This window comes from Genypterus blacodes, unplaced genomic scaffold (genome assembly GCF_046128005.1).
Source record: "Genypterus blacodes isolate CSIRO-AG114 ecotype Tasmania unplaced genomic scaffold, CSIRO-AGI_Gbla_v1 ptg000039l_1, whole genome shotgun sequence".
Taxonomy (NCBI): domain Eukaryota; kingdom Metazoa; phylum Chordata; class Actinopteri; order Ophidiiformes; family Ophidiidae; genus Genypterus; species Genypterus blacodes.
This window is the reverse complement of record NW_027466852.1, coordinates 6,385,530-6,411,211: the sequence shown is the minus strand read 5'-3', so window position 1 is coordinate 6,411,211 and position 25,682 is coordinate 6,385,530. Positions and strand designations below refer to the sequence as shown.

The following is a 25,682-nucleotide window of genomic DNA, read 5'->3' as shown; positions in this document are numbered from 1 at the left end:
CCGTTCAGGAGCCTCTACAGGGACCTGCCTGCTGTACGAATCACATTTCCAGTTAATTGTTTCTAGGTTCAGTACATCGGCAGGAGAGAGTGAGTTGTTTTTTTCAGAGAAAGATTTTGTGCAAACAGCGGGAGGCTACAATGAGGTTTGAAAACGTTCTCTCAGATCTCAATGGATTTGGAAGATTCCAAGTGATGGTCATTGTAATCAGCTTCATTGGTCGATTCACGTTGCCGTGTCATTTCCTGCTGAACAACTTCATCGGTGCTGTTCCCCCTCACCACTGTGACATCAGCACATTATATGGTGGAGGTATTTTTGGAAATTTGTCCCTGGAAGAGCAACTTGCTGTCAGTATTCCAGTTCAGGAGGATGGGTCTCTGAGCTCCTGCCAGATGTATGCAGCGCCTCAGTATCATCTGCTGCTTAACTCCTCCAACATCACTGGCCTGCAGACGGTGCCGTGCCAAAATGGATGGGTGTACGACAACTCCACTTTCAAGTCTACTCTGACCTCTCAGGTGAACTGAATTCAATTCTAAAAAGAACAACACTGTCCTTTCATGTGCAACTGATATTTTCTATTATGTTGAAAATAAATTAAACAAATGACATATGTCACATATTTGTTGTACTGACGTCACAATAAACCAAAATAATTTCTACAATTAATTGATCTATCTAATTTTCTTTTAGCGAAAATAAATCACCCTGTAAACATTTCTTGAAAGACTAATTTTGTGGACGCCGAAAGAAATTTTGTCTAACTATATCTGAATTGCACGTATGAATTTCAACTGTGAGGTCACAGAATACTTGATTGTAGTTAGTTGATTCTGTTTGACAGGGTGAAGCAAAAAAACAACAAACCTCATCCCTCCTTACCTTTAACAGACATGGGAGTGAATGACTTACATTAAGTAAAAACAAGTAAATAAAAAGATTAAGGCGATTGTACATTTCTTTCACTCTATGTGCCTCTTCATGGAAATCTGGTGAGATTGAATGTGTGATCATGTTTTATGTGTTTTTAAATGTTTTTCAGTGGGACCTGGTGTGTGAACAAAGAGGGAAAAATAAAGCAACTGCTACCATCTTCTTCATTGGAGTGATGTTTGGAGCTGTGGCCTATGGAAGTCTGAGTGACAGGTATCGTCACTTCAGATTTGTTTTTCAGTAGTGTGTGTGTGTGTGTGTGTGTGCCTTTGCCTCATAGGAATGAATCTCATGTCTTGCTGTCATTCCAGGTTTGGTAGAAGGAACATGCTGCTGGTGTCGTACGTATCTGGAATGCTGTTTGCTGTCGCCAGTGCTTTTTCAACATCATACATCATGTTTATGGTGCTGCGGTTCTTCACGGGGTTTACCATCACTGGCATTGTCATAATCTCAGCAGTCCTGAGTGATTATTTACTTTTATAATACTATAACTACAACACCATAATATAACTATGAAGGCTGCAAACTGCTGGAGAAGTTCTCTATCAAGCTACTTTACTTGCTGGCACCCTGTCTAAGTGATGTGCTCTTTGCAGGTCTGGAGTGGGTGGACATCCAGCACAGGAACCTGGTGGGAATAATTGACAGCTTATCTTGGACATTTGGGAATGTATGCTTTTCAGGAATTGCATACTTTGTGACTGACTGGCGGTGGTTGACTGTTAGTATCACCTTGCCTGTTATACTGGCCGTCCTCACCTGGAGGTACCAACCAAACAACTCAAAAAACCCACATTTCTCACCTCATTTATGTATATTCGGTGTGCATATTCTGAACATATTGTGACATTAAATCAGTTACGAGTAGCACTTCTTGAGTGTTATTGATGAAGTGTGAAATATCTTTGTCTTCATCATCAGGTGGATGCCAGAGTCGGCCAGATGGCTCATTGCCAAAGGAAAGCTGGAGCAAGCTCGGCTGTATTTACAAAAATGTGCCAAGATGAACCAAACAGAGGACAAAATGAATTTATTTAAAACAGAGGTTCAGAAATTCCATCCATTCATTTTATATGGGGACTGGGACTGCTGACGTAATTCATCATTGATTAATTGCTGTTAAGAACTTCATCAATCAAACATGTTAATCCAATAATGTTTCTTATTTAACACCATGCAGCTACACTAAGTATCTCCTTTAAGTCAAAGCTGTGAATTAAAGTACTGCATGATGGTACAAGAAAAATCAATGGTCCATTTCATCCACTTTGATCCACAAATTTGGATTTACGTCCTCTTTCAGATGTCTGGAATCTGCACGTTTAAAGTTACTCTGTGTTATGTATTTTTATTTATTTATTTTTAATCTTCATGTTTTGTAAACATGTTTTTCTTCTTTTCAGACTCTATCCACTATCATTGTGACAGAGAAAAGAGATCGGGCTTATTATTATGTAGACATGATTCGCACACCCAAGATGAGGAAACTGGCCCTATGTACGGGTGTAATGTGGTGTGTTCTCAATCTCAGCATGCTTGATGATTCTGAAAATAAGAATGATTCATTTTTAATCAATTGTCTCCTCTTAGGTTTTGTGTGGCAACTGCATTTTATGGCATCAGCTTCAACCTCACAGGCTTTGGGCTCAACATTTATCTCACTCAGTTTACATACGCTTTGATTGAGTTACCTGCCAAAGTCTCAGCTTACTATTTGTGGGATAGGATTGGCAGACGAAGGACTGAGGTGGGTTCTCTGCTGATGGTCGGTGTTTGTCTTGGAATCAACATTGTAATACCTAAAGGTAGGAATTCTTCTCCACTGATTTATTAGTTATTTATAGACCTCCACCATTGTTACATGCATTTAAAAAAGTCCTCCCTCACTCAGTGATGTCTTGCTTTCAGACATGTCTGTCATCAGAACTGTGGTAGCCGTCATTGGAAAAGGGTTTTCTTCAGCAGCCTTTGCAACCATTGTGCTCTTTAGCAATGAGCTATTTCCCACTGTACTAAGGTAAGCCAGCACACCAACCTCTGCTTTACCATCATAATTGTGGCACATATCCAACCTATTTTGGAACACAGCATCAGCACTGCATTGTATCACACAAGGTTGTTACTCAGATCTATGTATTCATTCAGGCAATATGGTATGGGCTATAACTCTTTCCTGGCTCGGCTTGGTATTGCTATGGCTCCTTTGATCTTCTTACTGGATGAGGTCTGGCAGGAACTGCCCCAGATCGTCCTGTGCTCTGTTGCTGTACTTGGCACTGTAGTGGCCAGAACACTGCCAGAAACCCGCAACAGGTGCCTTCCAGAGACCATAGAGGACATTGAGCAGCAGAAGTGACCAATGCTGTCACTGCTATGGCCTCATGTTATTGAGCACTTAAATAAATAAATAAATACCTTCAATTAACCATGAATGTGTCCACAGAAAGTCTGTTTTATGCGGGAAAAGGCTTTTTTTTAATAAAATGAACTAGTTGCTATGCAGATTATTTCAATGCATATGTGCAAGGATTGACACAAAATAGCTGTTGCTTTCAGTCAGACAACGTTTCACAGTCGTGCTCCCCATTTATGTTCACTGTGTGTGTGTGTGTGTGTGTGTGTGTGTGTGTGTGTGTGTGTAAAATTCTTACACCGCAGCTGTGTGAAAGGAGACTTCCAGTATGTGTTAGTCCAGTACCAAAAAAACATAAAAGAAATGTCCTGGTAGATCCACACCAAACATTTCAATTACAGAACCTTCAATTTTGTTTAAAACACACTTTGCTGAATAATATGCACATACAAATTCAATCAAAGCTACTTTATTAGAAAAACAAAGCAAGCAAAAAATCTTTCATGACTCAGCAGTTCCCTAAAAGGAAATTCGCCTGCATCTTGAAGACATGTTTCAGATGTTCCTTCTGATATCCCATTGATATCTGATCTAACATTACGCTTGGTTACAGGTTTAATGATGGGAAAGAGAAATAAAATTTAATTGCAAATAAAATAAAAAAATCAAATCTCAAAATTGTAAACATTAAGATACAATGATAGAGACAGAAAGATCTAAAACTATAATACGTGATTTTTTTCCAGGACATGTCTGCCGTTTCTCAGTATTGGGAATACTCCTTGCTCTCCAGTTTGGCAACAATTCTCTCCAGCTGTCTTTTAGCTTCACATTGTGGGAAGTTACTCATTTCATAGTACTGTGGGGCAATCTTCACTAACCTGTAACAAAGAGGGGGGAAATCATGAGTTATTCTGCCACACGTAGCAGCAATAGTGAACAACAGCAATAGTGAGAGTATTGAACATATACCATTCTGGTTTGATGTCTGTGCAAGTGCGAATGTAGTTCTTGGTCGTGAGGACAAATTCATTGTAGAGCACCCACTCAGGCTTGTGGTCTAAAACTGTTGACGGGTGCAGTTGGACCACCTGGTTGTCTTTGACTGTGAGGTAATGGCCTGTGCGTTCTAAATGAGCCACCTGCACAAGAAAAAAGATTGACAATGTGACGACGATGGACCTCGGCAAAGCGTAGATGTCCATCTACGCCTTGCCGAAGTCCATGGGTCCAGGGTTAAATGTCAACAATCTGATGCAAACTAGAAGACATAGCAGAGGCTCGATAGCAAACACTAGTGCCGTATTGTGAAAACATCAACCGCTGACATGAGCACAAAAACAGACACAGAGGTAAGTAGGTACTAATCATGTTGTAGGCTATTCATGGTAAAAGACAAGTTTAGTTTAGTTTAAGTCTGTTTATCTGTCTTTTGTAAACACTTATTTTTCCATAAATTCTATTTTAGGTGTCCAGTGCCACAAAGTTATTAATTGCTTGGTTTGGCAACAACTGTCAAATACAAAAAATAGACATTGTTCATTCTGCTTAAAAAACTGCTTATATTCTTTTTTCAAATAATTTAGAAAAATGTCAAATGCAGAAATTAAATTCAAGACAATCTCCAAATTCCTGCGCATGTAAAATACAGTATAAGATAAAGATAACAAGACAGAATAATGCTTTCAATTCTAAGCAGATATCCACAATATTACACTGATTAAATGGAAAGAAAAATCAAGGTGAATGTGATGAACATGAAAAATAAAGTGGTGCCTGCCCTATCCGCCTGCTCTGGGAACACAAGTGACAATGCTCAGTTACTATTCAAGTTAAAGTCAATAATTTAGGCTTGTATAATGATTTAACCCTAAATTATCATCCAAGTGTTGTTCCCTGGAGGGTACACTGTTAGGATCCAGTTTTTCTTGTACTTCCTGTTTTTTTTTGTGTGTTTTGCTATGGTGTTTCCTTATGTGACTCCCTGTCATCTGCGTGTCTTCCTGGTCTGTGATCCCGATCGTTCACCGTTTTCCAGGTTTGTCCCTTATTCCTTCATGATTCTTCAGTCTAGTATGTACATTTTCTGTGATTATACCTGTGTCCCTCGCTCTGTGTTCAACACAAAGCCAGATCATAACAATTATATGCATTTATGAAGGGATGCACATGTATATTCTGTGGCATGGAGTTTCCTCTCAATGACATGGAGTTAATGTATACAACTTTTGTTAATACACTATTTAAGAAATGTGAACGAATCTACAGCATTCCAATTGTTCGTGGTGGATTTTTGTGTTTGTTTCAATAAATACAGCATATCCTGAAAAACATGCGTGTTAAACAATGTGAGCTCAGAACTCTCTGCGTGCAATATGCCGTCATCGAAAGAGCCTTAGTTGGCTTGCGAGCCATAGTTCCCGACCCCTGCTCTACAGGGACCTGCCTGCTGTACGAATCACATTTGTAGTTATTTGTGTCAAGGTTCAGTACATCGGCAGGAGAGAGTGAGTTGTTTTTCTGTAATTTCAGAGAAAGCTTTTGTGCAAACAGCTGGTGGCTACAATGAGGTTTGAAAACGTTCTCTCAGATCTCAATGGATTTGGAAGATTCCAAGTGATGGTCATTGTAATCAGCTTCATTGGTCGATTCACGATGCCGTGTCACTTCCTGCTGAACAACTTCATCGGTGCTGTTCCCCCTCACCGCTGTGACATCAGCACATTATATGGTGGAGGTATTTTGGGAAATTTGTCCCTGGAAGAGCAACTTGCTGTCAGTATTCCAGTTCAGGAGGATGGGTCTCTGAGCTCCTGCCAGATGTTTGCAGCGCCTCAGTATCATCTGCTGTTTAACTCCTCCAACATCACTGGCCTTCAGACGGTGCCGTGCCAGAATGGATGGGTGCATGACAACTCCACTTTCAAGTCTACTCTGACCTCTCAGGTGAACTGAATTCAATTCTAAAAAGAACAACACTGTCCTTTTATGTGCAACTGAGATTTTCTATTATGTTGAAAATAAATGAAACAAATGACAATCACATATTTGTGGTACTGACGTCACGATTAACCAAAATAATTTCTACAATTAATTGATCTATGAGGTCACAGAATACTTGATTGTAGTTAGTTGATCCTGTTCGACACAGTGAAGCAAAGAAACAACAAACCTCATCCCTCCTAACCTTTAACAGACATGGGAGTGAATGACTTACTGTAAGTAAAACAAGTCAATAAAAAGATTAAGCAGATTCAGAGAAACAATCACAGGGAGCAAACAGTCAATAACAAGACAAGACAAAGCAGCGACACCTGTTTAACCCCTAAAAGATTCACCCTGAAATATATTGACCATTATTTGAATCATTTCCAATGTGCATTAATACCTCTTTGTCGAGGCGATTGTACATTTCTTTCACTCTCTGTGCCTCTTCATGGAAATCTGGTGAGATTGAGTGTGTGATCATGTTTTATGTGTTTTTAAATGTTTTTCAGTGGGACCTGGTGTGTGAACAAAGAGGGAAAAATAAAGCAACTGCTACCATCTTCTTCATTGGAGTGATGATTGGAGCTGTGGCCTATGGAAGTCTGAGTGACAGGTATCGTCACTTCAGATTTGTTTTTCAGTAGTGTGTGTGTGTGTGTGTGTGTGTGTGCCTTTGCCTCATAGGAATGAATCTCATGTTTTGCTGTCATTCCAGGTTTGGTAGAAGGAACATGCTGCTGGTGTCGTACGTATCTGGAATGCTGTTTGCTGTCGCCAGTGCTTTTTCAACATCCTACATCATGTTTATGGTGCTGCGGTTCTTCACGGGGATAACCGTCACTGGCATTGTCATAATCTTAGCAGTCCTTGGTGATTATTTACTTTTATAATACTATAACTGCAATACCATAATATAACTATGAAGGCTGCAAACTGCTGGAGAAGTTCTCTATCAAGCTACTTTACTTGCTGGCACCCTGTCTAAGTGATGTGCTCTTTGCAGGTCTGGAGTGGGTGGACATCCAGCACAGGAACCTGGTGGGAATAATTGACAGCTTATCTTGGACATTTGGGAATGTATGCTTTTCAGGAATTGCCTACTTTGTGAGGGACTGGCGGTGGTTGACTGTTAGCATCACCTTGCCTGTTATACTGGCCGTCCTCGCCTGGAGGTACCAACCAAACAACTCAAAAAACCCACATTTCTCACCTCATTTATGTATATTCGGCGTGCATATTCTGAACATATTGTGACATTAAATCAGTTACGAGTAGCAACCAATTATGACTTTGCAGAGCTTCTTGAAAGTTATTGATGAAGTGTGAAATATCTTTGTCTTCATCATCAGGTGGATGCCAGAGTCGGCCAGATGGCTCATTGCCAAAGGAAAGCTGGAGCAAGCTCGGCTGTATTTACAAAAATGTGCCAAGATGAACCAAACAGAGGGCAAAATGAATTTATTCAAAACAGAGGTTCAGAAATTCCATCCATTCATTTTATATGGGGACTGGGACTGCTGACGTAATTCATCATTGATTAATTGCTGTTAAGAACTTCATCAATCAAACATGTTACTCCAATAATGTTTCTTATTTAACACCATGCAGCCACACTAAGTATCTCCTTTAAGTCAAAGCTGTGAATTAAAGTACTGCATGATGGTACAAGAAAAATTAATGGTCATCCACTATGATCCACAAATTTGGATTTTCGTCACAAAGTAACCATGCTCTGTGATGTCCTCTTTCAGATGTCTGGAATATGCAAGTTTAGAGTTACTCTGTGTTATCTATTTTTATTTAAAAAAAAATAATCTTCATGTTTTGTAAACATGTTTTTCTTCTTTTCAGACTCTATCCACTATCATTGTGACAGAGAAAAGAGATCGGGCTTATTATTATGTAGACATGATTCGCACACCCAAGATGAGGAAACTGGCCCTATGTACGGGTGTAATGTGGTGTGTTCTCAATCTCAGCATGCTTGATGATTCTGAAAATAAGAATGATTCATTTTTAATCAATTGTCTCCTCTTAGGTTTTGTGTGGCAACTGCATTTTATGGCATCAGCTTCAACCTCACAGGCTTTGGGCTCAACATTTATCTCACTCAGTTTACATACGCTTTGATTGAGTTACCTGCCAAAGTCTCAGCTTACTATTTGTGGGATAGGATTGGCAGACGAAGGACTGAGGTGGGTTCTCTGCTGATGGTCGGTGTTTGTCTTGGAATCAACATTGTAATACCTAAAGGTAGGAATTCATCTCCACTGATTTGTATTAGTTATTTATAGACCTCCACTATTGTTACATGCATTTAAAAAAAGTCCTCCCTCACTGTCTTGCTTTCAGACATGTCTGTCATCAGAACTGTGGTAGCCGTCATTGGAAAAGGGTTTTCTTCAGCAGCCTTTGCAACCCTTGGGCTCTATAGCAATGAGCTATTTCCCACTGTACTAAGGTAAGCCAGCACACCAACCTCTGCTTTACCATTATAATTGTGGCACATATCCAACCTATTTTGGAACACAGCATCAGCACTGCATTGTATCACACAAGGTTGTCACTCAGATCTATGTATTCATTCAGGCAATATGGTATGGGCTATAACTCTTTCCTGGCTCGGCTTGGTATTGCTATGGCTCCTTTGATCTTCTTACTGGATGAGGTCTGGCAGGAACTGCCCCAGATCGTCCTGTGCTCTGTTGCTGTGCTTGGCGCTGTAGTGGCCAGAACACTGCCAGAAACCCGCAACAGGTGCCTTCCAGAGACCATAGAGGACATTGAGCAGCAGAAGTGACCAATGCTGTCACTGCTATGGCCTCATGTTATTGAGCACTTAAATAAATAAATAAATACCTTCAATTAACCATGAATGTGTCCACAGAAAGTCTGTTTTATGCGGGAAAAGTTTTTTTTTTTAATAAAATGAACTAATTGCTATGCAGATTATTTCAATGCATATGTGCAAGGATTGACACAAAATAGATGTTTGCTTTCAGTCAGAAAACGTTTAACAATACCCATTTATGTTCACTGTTTGTGTGTGTGTTTTCTGAAATTCCTAGTAGCTGTGAGTAAGGAGACTTCCAGTATGTATTAGTCCGAGAACCAATAAAACAGAAATGTCCTGGTAGAGCCACACCAAACATTCAAATTACAGAACCTTCAATTTTATTTAAAACACACTTTGCTGAATAATATGCACATACAAATTCAATCAAATCTCCTTTATTAAGGAAACAAAGCAAGCAAAGAGTCTTTCATGACTCAACAATTCCCTAAAAGGAAAGTCGCCTGCATCTTGAAGACATGTTTCAGATGTTCCTTCTGATATCCCATTGATATCTGATCTAACATTACGCTTGGTTACAGGTTTAATGATGGGAAAGAGAAAAAAATTTTAATTGCAAATCAAATATAAAAATCAAATCTCAAAATTGTAAACATTAAGATACAATGATAGAGACAGAAAGATCTAAAACTATAATACGTGATTATTTTCCAGGACATGTCTGCCGTTTCTCAGTATTGGGAATACTCCTTGCTCTCCAGTTTGGCAACAATTCTCTCCAGCTGTCTTTTAGCTTCACATTGTGGGAAGTTACTCATTTCATAGTACTGTGGGGCAATCTTCACTAACCTGTAACAAAGAGGGGGGAAATCATGAGTTATTCTGCCACACGTAGCAGCAATAGTGAACAACAGCAATAGTGAGAGTATTGAACATATACCATTCTGGTTTGATGTCTGTGCAAGTGCGAATGTAGTTCTTGGTCGTGAGGACAAATTCATTGTAGAGCACCCACTCAGGCTTGTGGTCTAAAACTGTTGACGGGTGCAGTTGGACCACCTGGTTGTCTTTGACTGTGAGGTAATGGCCTGTGCGTTCTAAATGAGCCACCTGCACAAGAAAAAAGATTGACAATGTGACGACGATGGACCTCGGCAAAGCGTAGATGTCCATCTACGCCTTGCCGAAGTCCATGGGTCCAGGGTTAAATGTCAACAATCTGATGCAAACTAGAAGACATAGCAGAGGCTCGATAGCAAACACTAGTGCCGTATTGTGAAAACATCAACTGCTGACATGAGCACAAAAACAGACACAGAGGTAAGTAGGTACTAATCATGTTGTAGGCTATTCATGGTAAAAGACAAGTGAGAGGTTGCTTTCAATTCTAAGCAGATATCCACAATATTACACTGATTAAATGGAAAGAAAAATCAAGGTGAATGTGATGAACATGAAAAATAAAGTGGTGCCTGCCCTATCCGCCTGCTCTGGGAACACAAGTGACAATGCTCAGTTACTATTCAAGTTAAAGTCAATAATTTAGGCTTGTATAATGATTTAACCCTAAATTATCATCCAAGTGTTGTTCCCTGGAGGGTACACTGTTAGGATCCAGTTTTTCTTGTACTTCCTGTTTTTTTTTGTGTGTTTTGCTATGGTGTTTCCTTATGTGACTCCCTGTCATCTGCGTGTCTTCCTGGTCTGTGATCCCGATCGTTCACCGTTTTCCAGGTTTGTCCCTTATTCCTTCATGATTCTTCAGTCTAGTATGTACATTTTCTGTGATTATACCTGTGTCCCTCGCTCTGTGTTCAACACAAAGCCAGATCATAACAATTATATGCATTTATGAAGGGATGCACATGTATACTCTGTGGCATGGAGTTTCCTCTCAATGACATGGAGTTAATGTATACAACTTTTGTTAATACACTATTTAAGAAATGTGAACGAATCTACAGCATTCCAATTGTTCGTGGTGGATTTTTGTGTTTGTTTCAATAAATACAGCATATCCTGAAAAACATGCGTGTTAAACAATGTGAGCTCAGAACTCTCTGCGTGCAATATGCCGTCATCGAAAGAGCCTTAGTTGGCTTGCGAGCCATAGTTCCCGACCTCCGCTCTACAGGGACCTGCCTGCTGTACGAATCACATTTGCAGTTATTTGTGTCAAGGTTCAGTACATCGGCAGGAGAGAGTGAGTTGTTTTTCTGTAATTTCAGAGAAAGCTTTTGTGCAAACAGCTGGTGGCTACAATGAGGTTTGAAAACGTTCTCTCAGATCTCAATGGATTTGGAAGATTCCAAGTGATGGTCATTGTAATCAGCTTCATTGGTCGATTCACGATGCCGTGTCACTTCCTGCTGAACAACTTCATCGGTGCTGTTCCCCCTCACCGCTGTGACATCAGCACATTATATGGTGGAGGTATTTTGGGAAATTTGTCCCTGGAAGAGCAACTTGCTGTCAGTATTCCAGTTCAGGAGGATGGGTCTCTGAGCTCCTGCCAGATGTTTGCAGCGCCTCAGTATCATCTGCTGTTTAACTCCTCCAACATCACTGGCCTTCAGACGGTGCCGTGCCAGAATGGATGGGTGCATGACAACTCCACTTTCAAGTCTACTCTGACCTCTCAGGTGAACTGAATTCAATTCTAAAAAGAACAACACTGTCCTTTTATGTGCAACTGAGATTTTCTATTATGTTGAAAATAAATGAAACAAATGACAATCACATATTTGTGGTACTGACGTCACGATTAACCAAAATAATTTCTACAATTAATTGATCTATGAGGTCACAGAATACTTGATTGTAGTTAGTTTATCCTGTTCGACACAGTAAAGCAAAGAAACAACAAACCTCATCCCTCCTAACCTTTAACAGACATGGGAGTGAATGACTTACTGTAAGTAAAACAAGTCAATAAAAAGATTAAGCAGATTCAGAGAAACAATCACAGGGAGCAAACAGTCAATAACAAGACAAGACAGAGCAGCAACACCTGTTTAACCCCTAAAAGATTCACCCTAAAATATATTGACCATTATTTGAATCATTTCCAATGTGCATTAATACCTCTTTGTCGAGGCGATTGTACATTTCTTTCACTCTCTGTGCCTCTTCATGGAAGTCTGGTGAGATTGAGTGTGTGATCATGTTTTATGTGTTTTTAAATGTTTTTCAGTGGGACCTGGTGTGTGAACAAAGAGGGAAAAATAAAGCAACTGCTACCATCTTCTTCATTGGAGTGATGATTGGAGCTGTGGCCTATGGAAGTCTGAGTGACAGGTATCGTCACTTCAGATTTGTTTTTCAGTAGTGTGTGTGTGTGTGTGTGTGTGTGTGCCTTTGCCTCATAGGAATGAATCTCATGTTTTGCTGTCATTCCAGGTTTGGTAGAAGGAACATGCTGCTGGTGTCGTACGTATCTGGAATGCTGTTTGCTGTCGCCAGTGCTTTTTCAACATCCTACATCATGTTTATGGTGCTGCGGTTCTTCACGGGGATAACCGTCACTGGCATTGTCATAATCTTAGCAGTCCTTGGTGATTATTTACTTTTATAATACTATAACTGCAATACCATAATATAACTATGAAGGCTGCAAACTGCTGGAGAAGTTCTCTATCAAGCTACTTTACTTGCTGGCACCCTGTCTAAGTGATGTGCTCTTTGCAGGTCTGGAGTGGGTGGACATCCAGCACAGGAACCTGGTGGGAATAATTGACAGCTTATCTTGGACATTTGGGAATGTATGCTTTTCAGGAATTGCCTACTTTGTGAGGGACTGGCGGTGGTTGACTGTTAGCATCACCTTGCCTGTTATACTGGCCGTCCTCGCCTGGAGGTACCAACCAAACAACTCAAAAAACCCACATTTCTCACCTCATTTATGTATATTCGGCGTGCATATTCTGAACATATTGTGACATTAAATCAGTTACGAGTAGCAACCAATTATGACTTTGCAGAGCTTCTTGAAAGTTATTGATGAAGTGTGAAATATCTTTGTCTTCATCATCAGGTGGATGCCAGAGTCGGCCAGATGGCTCATTGCCAAAGGAAAGCTGGAGCAAGCTCGGCTGTATTTACAAAAATGTGCCAAGATGAACCAAACAGAGGGCAAAATGAATTTATTCAAAACAGAGGTTCAGAAATTCCATCCATTCATTTTATATGGGGACTGGGACTGCTGACGTAATTCATCATTGATTAATTGCTGTTAAGAACTTCATCAATCAAACATGTTACTCCAATAATGTTTCTTATTTAACACCATGCAGCCACACTAAGTATCTCCTTTAAGTCAAAGCTGTGAATTAAAGTACTGCATGATGGTACAAGAAAAATTAATGGTCATCCACTATGATCCACAAATTTGGATTTTCGTCACAAAGTAACCATGCTCTGTGATGTCCTCTTTCAGATGTCTGGAATATGCAAGTTTAGAGTTACTCTGTGTTATCTATTTTTATTTAAAAAAAAATAATCTTCATGTTTTGTAAACATGTTTTTCTTCTTTTCAGACTCTATCCACTATCATTGTGACAGAGAAAAGAGATCGGGCTTATTATTATGTAGACATGATTCGCACACCCAAGATGAGGAAACTGGCCCTATGTACGGGTGTAATGTGGTGTGTTCTCAATCTCAGCATGCTTGATGATTCTGAAAATAAGAATGATTCATTTTTAATCAATTGTCTCCTCTTAGGTTTTGTGTGGCAACTGCATTTTATGGCATCAGCTTCAACCTCACAGGCTTTGGGCTCAACATTTATCTCACTCAGTTTACATACGCTTTGATTGAGTTACCTGCCAAAGTCTCAGCTTACTATTTGTGGGATAGGATTGGCAGACGAAGGACTGAGGTGGGTTCTCTGCTGATGGTCGGTGTTTGTCTTGGAATCAACATTGTAATACCTAAAGGTAGGAATTCACCTCCACTGATTTGTATTAGTTATTTATAGACCTCCACTATTGTTACATGCATTTAAAAAAAGTCCTCCCTCACTGTCTTGCTTTCAGACATGTCTGTCATCAGAACTGTGGTAGCCGTCATTGGAAAAGGGTTTTCTTCAGCAGCCTTTGCAACCCTTGGGCTCTATAGCAATGAGCTATTTCCCACTGTACTAAGGTAAGCCAGCACACCAACCTCTGCTTTACCATTATAATTGTGGCACATATCCAACCTATTTTGGAACACAGCATCAGCACTGCATTGTATCACACAAGGTTGTCACTCAGATCTATGTATTCATTCAGGCAATATGGTATGGGCTATAACTCTTTCCTGGCTCGGCTTGGTATTGCTATGGCTCCTTTGATCTTCTTACTGGATGAGGTCTGGCAGGAACTGCCCCAGATCGTCCTGTGCTCTGTTGCTGTGCTTGGCGCTGTAGTGGCCAGAACACTGCCAGAAACCCGCAACAGGTGCCTTCCAGAGACCATAGAGGACATTGAGCAGCAGAAGTGACCAATGCTGTCACTGCTATGGCCTCATGTTATTGAGCACTTAAATAAATAAATAAATACCTTCAATTAACCATGAATGTGTCCACAGAAAGTCTGCTTTATGCGGGAAAAGTTTTTTTTTTTAATAAAATGAACTAATTGCTATGCAGATTATTTCAATGCATATGTGCAAGGATTGACACAAAATAGATGTTTGCTTTCAGTCAGAAAACGTTTAACAATACCCATTTATGTTCACTGTTTGTGTGTGTGTTTTCTGAAATTCCTAGTAGCTGTGAGTAAGGAGACTTCCAGTATGTATTAGTCCGAGAACCAATAAAACAGAAATGTCCTGGTAGAGCCACACCAAACATTCAAATTACAGAACCTTCAATTTTATTTAAAACACACTTTGCTGAATAATATGCACATACAAATTCAATCAAATCTCCTTTATTAAGGAAACAAAGCAAGCAAAGAGTCTTTCATGACTCAACAATTCCCTAAAAGGAAAGTCGCCTGCATCTTGAAGACATGTTTCAGATGTTCCTTCTGATATCCCATTGATATCTGATCTAACATTACGCTTGGTTACAGGTTTAATGATGGGAAAGAGAAAAAAATTTTAATTGCAAATAAAATAAAAAAATCAAATCTCAAAATTGTAAACATTAAGATACAATGATAGAGACAGAAAGATCTAAAACTATAATACGTGATTATTTTCCAGGACATGTCTGCCGTTTCTCAGTATTGGGAATACTCCTTGCTCTCCAGTTTGGCAACAATTCTCTCCAGCTGTCTTTTAGCTTCACATTGTGGGAAGTTACTCATTTCATAGAACTGTGGGGCAATCTTCACTAACCTGTAACAAAGAGGGGGGAAATCATGAGTTATTCTGCCACACATAGCAGCAATAGTGAACAACAGCAATAGTGAGAGTATTGAACATATACCATTCTGGTTTGATGTCTGTGCAAGTGCGAATGTAGTTCTTGGTCGTGAGGACAAATTCATTGTAGAGCACCCACTCAGGCTTGTGGTCTAAAACTGTTGACGGGTGCAGTTGGACCACCTGGTTGTCTTTGACTGTGAGGTAATGGCCTGTGCGTTCTAAATGAGCCACCTGCACAAGAAAAAAGATTGACAATGTGACGACGATGGACCTCGGCAAAGCGTAGATGTCCATCTACGCCTTGCCGAAGTCCATGGGTCCAGCGTTAAATGTCAACAATCTGATGCAAACTAGAAGACATAGCAGAGGCTCTATAGCAAACACTAGTGCCGTATTGTGAAAACATCAACCGCTGACATGAGCACAAAAACAGACACAGAGGTAATTAGGTACTAATCATGTTGTAGGCTATTCATGGTAAAAGACAAGTGAGAGGTTGCTTTCAATTCTAAGCAGATATCCACAATATTACACTGATTAAATGGAAAGAAAAATCAAGGTGAATGTGATGAACATGAAAAATAAAGTGGTGCCTGCCCTATCCGCCTGCTCTGGGAACACAAGTGACAATGCTCAGTTACTATTCAAGTTAAAGTCAATAATTTAGGCTTGTATAATGATTTAACCCTAAATTATCATCCAAGTGTTGTTCCCTGGAGGGTACACTGTTAGGATCCAGTTTTTCTTGTACTTCCTGTTTTTTTTTGTGTGTTTTGCTGTGGTGTTTCCTTATGTGACTCCCTGTCATCTGCGTGTCTTCCTGGTCTGTGATCCCGATCGTTCACCGTTTTCCAGGTTTGTCCCTTATTCCTTTATGATTCTTCAGTCTAGTATGTACATTTTCTGTGATTATACCTGTGTCCCTCGCTCTGTGTTCAACACAAAGCCAGATCATAACAATTATATGCATTTATGAAGGGATGCACATGTATATTCTGTGGCATGGAGTTTCCTCTCAATGACATGGAGTTAATGTATACAACTTTTGTTAATACACTATTTAAGAAATGTGAACGAATCTACAGCATTCCAATTGTTCGTGGTGGATTTTTGTGTTTGTTTCAATAAATACAGCATATCCTGAAAAACATGCGTGTTAAACAATGTGAGCTCAGAACTCTCTGCGTGCAATATGCCGTCATCGAAAGAGCCTTAGTTGGCTTGCGAGCCATAGTTCCCGACCTCTGCTCTACAGGGACCTGCCTGCTGTACGAATCACATTTGTAGTTATTTGTGTCAAGGTTCAGTACATCGGCAGGAGAGAGTGAGTTGTTTTTCTGTAATTTCAGAGAAAGCTTTTGTGCAAACAGCTGGTGGCTACAATGAGGTTTGAAAACGTTCTCTCAGATCTCAATGGATTTGGAAGATTCCAAGTGATGGTCATTGTAATCAGCTTCATTGGTCGATTCACGATGCCGTGTCACTTCCTGCTGAACAACTTCATCGGTGCTGTTCCCCCTCACCGCTGTGACATCAGCACATTATATGGTGGAGGTATTTTGGGAAATTTGTCCCTGGAAGAGCAACTTGCTGTCAGTATTCCAGTTCAGGAGGATGGGTCTCTGAGCTCCTGCCAGATGTTTGCAGCGCCTCAGTATCATCTGCTGCTTAACTCCTCCAACATCACTGGCCTTCAGACGGTGCCGTGCCAGAATGGATGGGTGCATGACAACTCCACTTTCAAGTCTACTCTGACCTCTCAGGTGAACTGAATTCAATTCTAAAAAGAACAACACTGTCCTTTTATGTGCAACTGAGATTTTCTATTATGTTGAAAATAAATGAAACAAATGACAATCACATATTTGTGGTACTGACGTCACGATTAACCAAAATAATTTCTACAATTAATTGATCTATGAGGTCACAGAATACTTGATTGTAGTTAGTTGATCCTGTTCGACACAGTGAAGCAAAGAAACAACAAACCTCATCCCTCCTAACCTTTAACAGACATGGGAGTGAATGACTTACTGTAAGTAAAACAAGTCAATAAAAAGATTAAGCAGATTCAGAGAAACAATCACAGGGAGCAAACAGTCAATAACAAGACAAGACAAAGCAGCGACACCTGTTTAACCCCTAAAAGATTCACCCTGAAATATATTGACCATTATTTGAATAATTTCCAATGTGCATTAATACCTCTTTGTCGAGGCGATTGTACATTTCTTTCACTCTCTGTGCCTCTTCATGGAAGTCTGGTGAGATTGAGTGTGTGATCATGTTTTATGTGTTTTTAAATGTTTTTCAGTGGGACCTGGTGTGTGAACAAAGAGGGAAAAATAAAGCAACTGCTACCATCTTCTTCATTGGAGTGATGATTGGAGCTGTGGCCTATGGAAGTCTGAGTGACAGGTATCGTCACTTCAGATTTGTTTTTCAGTAGTGTGTGTGTGTGTGTGTGTGTGTGCCTTTGCCTCATAGGAATGAATTTCATGTTTTGCTGTCATTCCAGGTTTGGTAGAAGGAACATGCTGCTGGTGTCGTACGTATCTGGAATGCTGTTTGCTGTCGCCAGTGCTTTTTCAACATCCTACATCATGTTTATGGTGCTGCGGTTCTTCACGGGGATAACCGTCACTGGCATTGTCATAATCTTAGCAGTCCTTGGTGATTATTTACTTTTATAATACTATAACTGCAATACCATAATATAACTATGAAGGCTGCAAACTGCTGGAGAAGTTCTCTATCAAGCTACTTTACTTGCTGGCACCCTGTCTAAGTGATGTGCTCTTTGCAGGTCTGGAGTGGGTGGACATCCAGCACAGGAACCTGGTGGGAATAATTGACAGCTTATCTTGGACATTTGGGAATGTATGCTTTTCAGGAATTGCCTACTTTGTGAGGGACTGGCGGTGGTTGACTGTTAGCATCACCTTGCCTGTTATACTGGCCGTCCTCGCCTGGAGGTACCAACCAAACAACTCAAAAAACCCACATTTCTCACCTCATTTATGTATATTCGGCGTGCATATTCTGAACATATTGTGACATTAAATCAGTTACGAGTAGCAACCAATTATGACTTTGCAGAGCTTCTTGAAAGTTATTGATGAAGTGTGAAATATCTTTGTCTTCATCATCAGGTGGATGCCAGAGTCGGCCAGATGGCTCATTGCCAAAGGAAAGCTGGAGCAAGCTCGGCTGTATTTACAAAAATGTGCCAAGATGAACCAAACAGAGGGCAAAATGAATTTATTCAAAACAGAGGTTCAGAAATTCCATCCATTCATTTTATATGGGGACTGGGACTGCTGACGTAATTCATCATTGATTAATTGCTGTTAAGAACTTCATCAATCAAACCAATAATGTTTCTTATTTAACACCATGCAGCCACACTAAGTATCTCCTTTAAGTCAAAGCTGTGAATTAAAGTACTGCATGATGGTACAAGAAAAATTAATGGTCATCCACTATGATCCACAAATTTGGATTTTCGTCACAAAGTAACCATGCTCTGTGATGTCCTCTTTCAGATGTCTGGAATATGCAAGTTTAGAGTTACTCTGTGTTATCTATTTTTATTTAAAAAAAAATAATCTTCATGTTTTGTAAACATGTTTTTCTTCTTTTCAGACTCTATCCACTATCATTGTGACAGAGAAAAGAGATCGGGCTTATTATTATGTAGACATGATTCGCACACCCAAGATGAGGAAACTGGCCCTATGTACGGGTGTAATGTGGTGTGTTCTCAATCTCAGCATGCTTGATGATTCTGAAAATAAGAATGATTCATTTTTAATCAATTGTCTCCTCTTAGGTTTTGTGTGGCAACTGCATTTTATGGCATCAGCTTCAACCTCACAGGCTTTGGGCTCAACATTTATCTCACTCAGTTTACATACGCTTTGATTGAGTTACCTGCCAAAGTCTCAGCTTACTATTTGTGGGATAGGATTGGCAGACGAAGGACTGAGGTGGGTTCTCTGCTGATGGTCGGTGTTTGTCTTGGAATCAACATTGTAATACCTAAAGGTAGGAATTCACCTCCACTGATTTGTATTAGTTATTTATAGACCTCCACTATTGTTACATGCATTTAAAAAAAGTCCTCCCTCACTGTCTTGCTTTCAGACATGTCTGTCATCAGAACTGTGGTAGCCGTCATTGGAAAAGGGTTTTCTTCAGCAGCCTTTGCAACCCTTGGGCTCTATAGCAATGAGCTATTTCCCACTGTACTAAGGTAAGCCAGCACACCAACCTCTGCTTTACCATTATAATTGTGGCACATATCCAACCTATTTTGGAACACAGCATCAGCACTGCATTGTATCACACAAGGTTGTCACTCAGATCTATGTATTCATTCAGGCAATATGGTATGGGCTATAACTCTTTCCTGGCTCGGCTTGGTATTGCTATGGCTCCTTTGATCTTCTTACTGGATGAGGTCTGGCAGGAACTGCCCCAGATCGTCCTGTGCTCTGTTGCTGTGCTTGGCGCTGTAGTGGCCAGAACACTGCCAGAAACCCGCAACAGGTGCCTTCCAGAGACCATAGAGGACATTGAGCAGCAGAAGTGACCAATGCTGTCACTGCTATGGCCTCATGTTATTGAGCACTTAAATAAATAAATAAATACCTTCAATTAACCATGAATGTGTCCACAGAAAGTCTGCTTTATGCGGGAAAAGTTTTTTTTTTTAATAAAATGAACTAATTGCTATGCAGATTATTTCAATGCATATGTGCAAGGATTGACACAAAATAGATGTTTGCTTTCAGTCAGAAAACGTTTAACAATACCCATTTATGTTCACTGTTTGTGTGTGTGTTTTCTGAAATTCCTAGTAGCTGTGAGTAAGGAGACTTCCAGTATGTATTAGTCCGAGAACCAATAAAACAGAAATGTCCTGGTAGAGCCACACCAAACATTCAAATTACAGAACCTTCAATTTTATTTAAAACATACTTTGCTGAATAATATGCACATACAAATTCAATCAAATCTCCTTTATTAAGGAAACAAAGCAAGCAAAGAGTCTTTCATGACTCAACAATTCCCTAAAAGGAAAGTCGCCTGCATCTTGAAGACATGTTTCAGATGTTCCTTCTGATATCCCATTGATATCTGATCTAACATTACGCTTGGTTACAGATTTAATGATGGGAAAGAGAAATAAAATTGAATTGCAAATCAAATATAAAAATCAAATCTCAAAATTGTAAACATTAAGATACAATGATAGAGACAGAAAGATCTAAAACTATAATACGTGATTATTTTCCAGGACATGTCTGCCGTTTCTCAGTATTGGGAATACTCCTTGCTCTCCAGTTTGGCAACAATTCTCTCCAGCTGTCTTTTAGCTTCACATTGTGGGAAGTTACTCATTTCATAGTACTGTGGGGCAATCTTCACTAACCTGTAACAAAGAGGGGGGAAATCATGAGTTATTCTGCCACACGTAGCAGCAATAGTGAACAACAGCAATAGTGAGAGTATTGAACATATACCATTCTGGTTTGATGTCTGTGCAAGTGCGAATGTAGTTCTTGGTCGTGAGGACAAATTCATTGTAGAGCACCCACTCAGGCTTGTGGTCTAAAACTGTTGACGGGTGCAGTTGGACCACCTGGTTGTCTTTGACTGTGAGGTAATGGCCTGTGCGTTCTAAATGAGCCACCTGCACAAGAAAAAAGATTGACAATGTGACGACGATGGACCTCGGCAAAGCGTAGATGTCCATCTACGCCTTGCCGAAGTCCATGGGTCCAGCGTTAAATGTCAACAATCTGATGCAAACTAGAAGACATAGCAGAGGCTTGATAGCAAACACTAGTGCCGTATTGTGAAAACATCAACCGCTGACATGAGCACAAAAACAGACACAGAGGTAAGTAGGTACTAATCATGTTGTAGGCTATTCATGGTAAAAGACAAGTGAGAGGTTGCTTTCAATTCTAAGCAGATATCCACAATATTACACTGATTAAATGGAAAGAAAAATCAAGGTGAATGTGATGAACATGAAAAATAAAGTGGTGCCTGCCCTATCCGCCTGCTCTGGGAACACAAGTGACAATGCTCAGTTACTATTCAAGTTAAAGTCAATAATTTAGGCTTGTATAATGATTTAACCCTAAATTATCATCCAAGTGTTGTTCCCTGGAGGGTACACTGTTAGGATCCAGTTTTTCTTGTACTTCCTGTTTTTTTTTGTGTGTTTTGCTATGGTGTTTCCTTATGTGACTCCCTGTCATCTGCGTGTCTTCCTGGTCTGTGATCCCGATCGTTCACCGTTTTCCAGGTTTGTCCCTTATTCCTTCATGATTCTTCAGTCTAGTATGTACATTTTCTGTGATTATACCTGTGTCCCTCGCTCTGTGTTCAACACAAAGCCAGATCATAACAATTATATGCATTTATGAAGGGATGCACATGTATATTCTGTGGCATGGAGTTTCCTCTCAATGACATGGAGTTAATGTATACAACTTTTGTTAATACACTATTTAAGAAATGTGAACGAATCTACAGCATTCCAATTGTTCGTGGTGGATTTTTGTGTTTGTTTCAATAAATACAGCATATCCTGAAAAACATGCGTGTTAAACAATGTGAGCTCAGAACTCTCTGCGTGCAATATGCCGTCATCGAAAGAGCCTTAGTTGGCTTGCGAGCCATAGTTCCCGACCCCTGCTCTACAGGGACCTGCCTGCTGTACGAATCACATTTGTAGTTATTTGTGTCAAGGTTCAGTACATCGGCAGGAGAGAGTGAGTTGTTTTTCTGTAATTTCAGAGAAAGCTTTTGTGCAAACAGCTGGTGGCTACAATGAGGTTTGAAAACGTTCTCTCAGATCTCAATGGATTTGGAAGATTCCAAGTGATGGTCATTGTAATCAGCTTCATTGGTCGATTCACGATGCCGTGTCACTTCCTGCTGAACAACTTCATCGGTGCTGTTCCCCCTCACCGCTGTGACATCAGCACATTATATGGTGGAGGTATTTTGGGAAATTTGTCCCTGGAAGAGCAACTTGCTGTCAGTATTCCAGTTCAGGAGGATGGGTCTCTGAGCTCCTGCCAGATGTTTGCAGCGCCTCAGTATCATCTGCTGTTTAACTCCTCCAACATCACTGGCCTTCAGACGGTGCCGTGCCAGAATGGATGGGTGCATGACAACTCCACTTTCAAGTCTACTCTGACCTCTCAGGTGAACTGAATTCAATTCTAAAAAGAACAACACTGTCCTTTTATGTGCAACTGAGATTTTCTATTATGTTGAAAATAAATGAAACAAATGACAATCACATATTTGTGGTACTGACGTCACGATTAACCAAAATAATTTCTACAATTAATTGATCTATGAGGTCACAGAATACTTGATTGTAGTTAGTTTATCCTGTTCGACACAGTAAAGCAAAGAAACAACAAACCTCATCCCTCCTAACCTTTAACAGACATGGGAGTGAATGACTTACTGTAAGTAAAACAAGTCAATAAAAAGATTAAGCAGATTCAGAGAAACAATCACAGGGAGCAAACAGTCAATAACAAGACAAGACAGAGCAGCAGCACCTGTTTAACCCCTAAAAGATTCACCCTAAAATATATTGACCATTATTTGAATCATTTCCAATGTGCATTAATACCTCTTTGTCGAGGCGATTGTACATTTCTTTCACTCTCTGTGCCTCTTCATGGAAGTCTGGTGAGATTGAGTGTGTGATCATGTTTTATGTGTTTTTAAATGTTTTTCAGTGGGACCTGGTGTGTGAACAAAGAGGGAAAAATAAAGCAACTGCTACCATCTTCTTCATTGGAGTGATGATTGGAGCTGTGGCCTATGGAAGTCTGAGTGACAGGTATCGTCACTTCAGATTTGTTTTTCAGTAGTGTGTGTGTGTGTGTGTGTGTGTGTGCCTTTGCCTCATAGGAATGAATCTCATGTTTTGCTGTCATTCCAGGTTTGGTAGAAGGAACATGCTGCTGGTGTCGTACGTATCTGGAATGCTGTTTGCTGTCGCCAGTGCTTTTTCAACATCCTACATCATGTTTATGGTGCTGCGGTTCTTCACGGGGATAACCGTCACTGGCATTGTCATAATCTTAGCAGTCCTTGGTGATTATTTACTTTTATAATACTATAACTGCAATACCATAATATAACTATGAAGGCTGCAAACTGCTGGAGAAGTTCTCTATCAAGCTACTTTACTTGCTGGCACCCTGTCTAAGTGATGTGCTCTTTGCAGGTCTGGAGTGGGTGGACATCCAGCACAGGAACCTGGTGGGAATAATTGACAGCTTATCTTGGACATTTGGGAATGTATGCTTTTCAGGAATTGCCTACTTTGTGAGGGACTGGCGGTGGTTGACTGTTAGCATCACCTTGCCTGTTATACTGGCCGTCCTCGCCTGGAGGTACCAACCAAACAACTCAAAAAACCCACATTTCTCACCTCATTTATGTATATTCGGCGTGCATATTCTGAACATATTGTGACATTAAATCAGTTACGAGTAGCAACCAATTATGACTTTGCAGAGCTTCTTGAAAGTTATTGATGAAGTGTGAAATATCTTTGTCTTCATCATCAGGTGGATGCCAGAGTCGGCCAGATGGCTCATTGCCAAAGGAAAGCTGGAGCAAGCTCGGCTGTATTTACAAAAATGTGCCAAGATGAACCAAACAGAGGGCAAAATGAATTTATTCAAAACAGAGGTTCAGAAATTCCATCCATTCATTTTATATGGGGACTGGGACTGCTGACGTAATTCATCATTGATTAATTGCTGTTAAGAACTTCATCAATCAAACATGTTACTCCAATAATGTTTCTTATTTAACACCATGCAGCCACACTAAGTATCTCCTTTAAGTCAAAGCTGTGAATTAAAGTACTGCATGATGGTACAAGAAAAATTAATGGTCATCCACTATGATCCACAAATTTGGATTTTCGTCACAAAGTAACCATGCTCTGTGATGTCCTCTTTCAGATGTCTGGAATATGCAAGTTTAGAGTTACTCTGTGTTATCTATTTTTATTTAAAAAAAAATAATCTTCATGTTTTGTAAACATGTTTTTCTTCTTTTCAGACTCTATCCACTATCATTGTGACAGAGAAAAGAGATCGGGCTTATTATTATGTAGACATGATTCGCACACCCAAGATGAGGAAACTGGCCCTATGTACGGGTGTAATGTGGTGTGTTCTCAATCTCAGCATGCTTGATGATTCTGAAAATAAGAATGATTCATTTTTAATCAATTGTCTCCTTTTAGGTTTTGTGTGGCAACTGCATTTTATGGCATCAGCTTCAACCTCACAGGCTTTGGGCTCAACATTTATCTCACTCAGTTTACATACGCTTTGATTGAGTTACCTGCCAAAGTCTCAGCTTACTATTTGTGGGATAGGATTGGCAGACGAAGGACTGAGGTGGGTTCTCTGCTGATGGTCGGTGTTTGTCTTGGAATCAACATTGTAATACCTAAAGGTAGGAATTCACCTCCACTGATTTGTATTAGTTATTTATAGACCTCCACTATTGTTACATGCATTTAAAAAAAGTCCTCCCTCACTGTCTTGCTTTCAGACATGTCTGTCATCAGAACTGTGGTAGCCGTCATTGGAAAAGGGTTTTCTTCAGCAGCCTTTGCAACCCTTGGGCTCTATAGCAATGAGCTATTTCCCACTGTACTAAGGTAAGCCAGCACACCAACCTCTGCTTTACCATTATAATTGTGGCACATATCCAACCTATTTTGGAACACAGCATCAGCACTGCATTGTATCACACAAGGTTGTCACTCAGATCTATGTATTCATTCAGGCAATATGGTATGGGCTATAACTCTTTCCTGGCTCGGCTTGGTATTGCTATGGCTCCTTTGATCTTCTTACTGGATGAGGTCTGGCAGGAACTGCCCCAGATCGTCCTGTGCTCTGTTGCTGTGCTTGGCGCTGTAGTGGCCAGAACACTGCCAGAAACCCGCAACAGGTGCCTTCCAGAGACCATAGAGGACATTGAGCAGCAGAAGTGACCAATGCTGTCACTGCTATGGCCTCGTGTTATTGAGCACTTAAATAAATAAATAAATACCTTCAATTAACCATGAATGTGTCCACAGAAAGTCTGCTTTATGCGGGAAAAGTTTTTTTTTTTAATAAAATGAACTAATTGCTATGCAGATTATTTCAATGCATATGTGCAAGGATTGAC

At 40.1% G+C, this 25,682-nt stretch overlaps 5 protein-coding genes and 3 long non-coding RNA genes across 8 annotated transcripts; 5 read left to right on the top strand and 3 right to left on the bottom strand.

Moving 5' to 3' along the window:
* Positions 1-140: 140 nt before the first annotated feature.
* Positions 141-4,244, top strand: LOC142996935 (solute carrier family 22 member 7-like). Its single transcript, XM_076148060.1, has 10 exons — positions 141-521; positions 1,046-1,149; positions 1,248-1,402; positions 1,536-1,704; positions 1,861-1,984; positions 2,343-2,452; positions 2,530-2,744; positions 2,848-2,956; positions 3,085-3,287; positions 4,180-4,244. The coding sequence occupies exons 1-10, from the start codon at positions 141-143 to the stop codon at positions 4,242-4,244; spliced, it is 1,635 nt and encodes a 544-aa protein (XP_076004175.1).
* A 1,703-nt stretch (positions 4,245-5,947) lies between these two features.
* LOC142996934 (solute carrier family 22 member 7-like) lies at positions 5,948-9,080 on the top strand. Its single transcript, XM_076148059.1, has 9 exons — positions 5,948-6,238; positions 6,790-6,893; positions 6,996-7,150; positions 7,284-7,452; positions 7,630-7,753; positions 8,132-8,241; positions 8,319-8,533; positions 8,633-8,741; positions 8,870-9,080. Exons 1-9 carry the CDS (start codon positions 5,948-5,950, stop codon positions 9,078-9,080), a joined length of 1,488 nt encoding a protein of 495 aa, XP_076004174.1.
* Positions 9,081-9,794: 714 nt separating this feature from the next.
* LOC142996873 (uncharacterized) lies at positions 9,795-10,183 on the bottom strand. The gene is made up of 2 exons (XR_012961790.1): positions 10,015-10,183; positions 9,795-9,923 (listed from the first exon to the last, which is right to left on the bottom strand). It is a non-coding gene; the product is annotated as an uncharacterized LOC142996873 (long non-coding RNA).
* A 1,242-nt stretch (positions 10,184-11,425) lies between these two features.
* Positions 11,426-14,558, top strand: LOC142996933 (solute carrier family 22 member 7-like). Its single transcript, XM_076148058.1, has 9 exons — positions 11,426-11,716; positions 12,268-12,371; positions 12,474-12,628; positions 12,762-12,930; positions 13,108-13,231; positions 13,610-13,719; positions 13,797-14,011; positions 14,111-14,219; positions 14,348-14,558. The coding sequence occupies exons 1-9, from the start codon at positions 11,426-11,428 to the stop codon at positions 14,556-14,558; spliced, it is 1,488 nt and encodes a 495-aa protein (XP_076004173.1).
* A 716-nt stretch (positions 14,559-15,274) lies between these two features.
* On the bottom strand, positions 15,275-15,661 carry LOC142996877 (uncharacterized). The gene is made up of 2 exons (XR_012961791.1): positions 15,493-15,661; positions 15,275-15,401 (listed from the first exon to the last, which is right to left on the bottom strand). It is a non-coding gene; the product is annotated as an uncharacterized LOC142996877 (long non-coding RNA).
* Positions 15,662-16,903: 1,242 nt separating this feature from the next.
* Positions 16,904-20,025, top strand: LOC142996932 (solute carrier family 22 member 7-like). Its single transcript, XM_076148057.1, has 9 exons — positions 16,904-17,194; positions 17,746-17,849; positions 17,950-18,104; positions 18,238-18,406; positions 18,584-18,707; positions 19,077-19,186; positions 19,264-19,478; positions 19,578-19,686; positions 19,815-20,025. The coding sequence occupies exons 1-9, from the start codon at positions 16,904-16,906 to the stop codon at positions 20,023-20,025; spliced, it is 1,488 nt and encodes a 495-aa protein (XP_076004172.1).
* A 415-nt stretch (positions 20,026-20,440) lies between these two features.
* On the bottom strand, positions 20,441-21,128 carry LOC142996856 (uncharacterized). The gene is made up of 2 exons (XR_012961786.1): positions 20,960-21,128; positions 20,441-20,868 (listed from the first exon to the last, which is right to left on the bottom strand). It is a non-coding gene; the product is annotated as an uncharacterized LOC142996856 (long non-coding RNA).
* A 1,242-nt stretch (positions 21,129-22,370) lies between these two features.
* Positions 22,371-25,503, top strand: LOC142996931 (solute carrier family 22 member 7-like). The gene is made up of 9 exons (XM_076148056.1): positions 22,371-22,661; positions 23,213-23,316; positions 23,419-23,573; positions 23,707-23,875; positions 24,053-24,176; positions 24,555-24,664; positions 24,742-24,956; positions 25,056-25,164; positions 25,293-25,503. The coding sequence occupies exons 1-9, from the start codon at positions 22,371-22,373 to the stop codon at positions 25,501-25,503; spliced, it is 1,488 nt and encodes a 495-aa protein (XP_076004171.1).
* Positions 25,504-25,682: the final 179 nt, after the last annotated feature.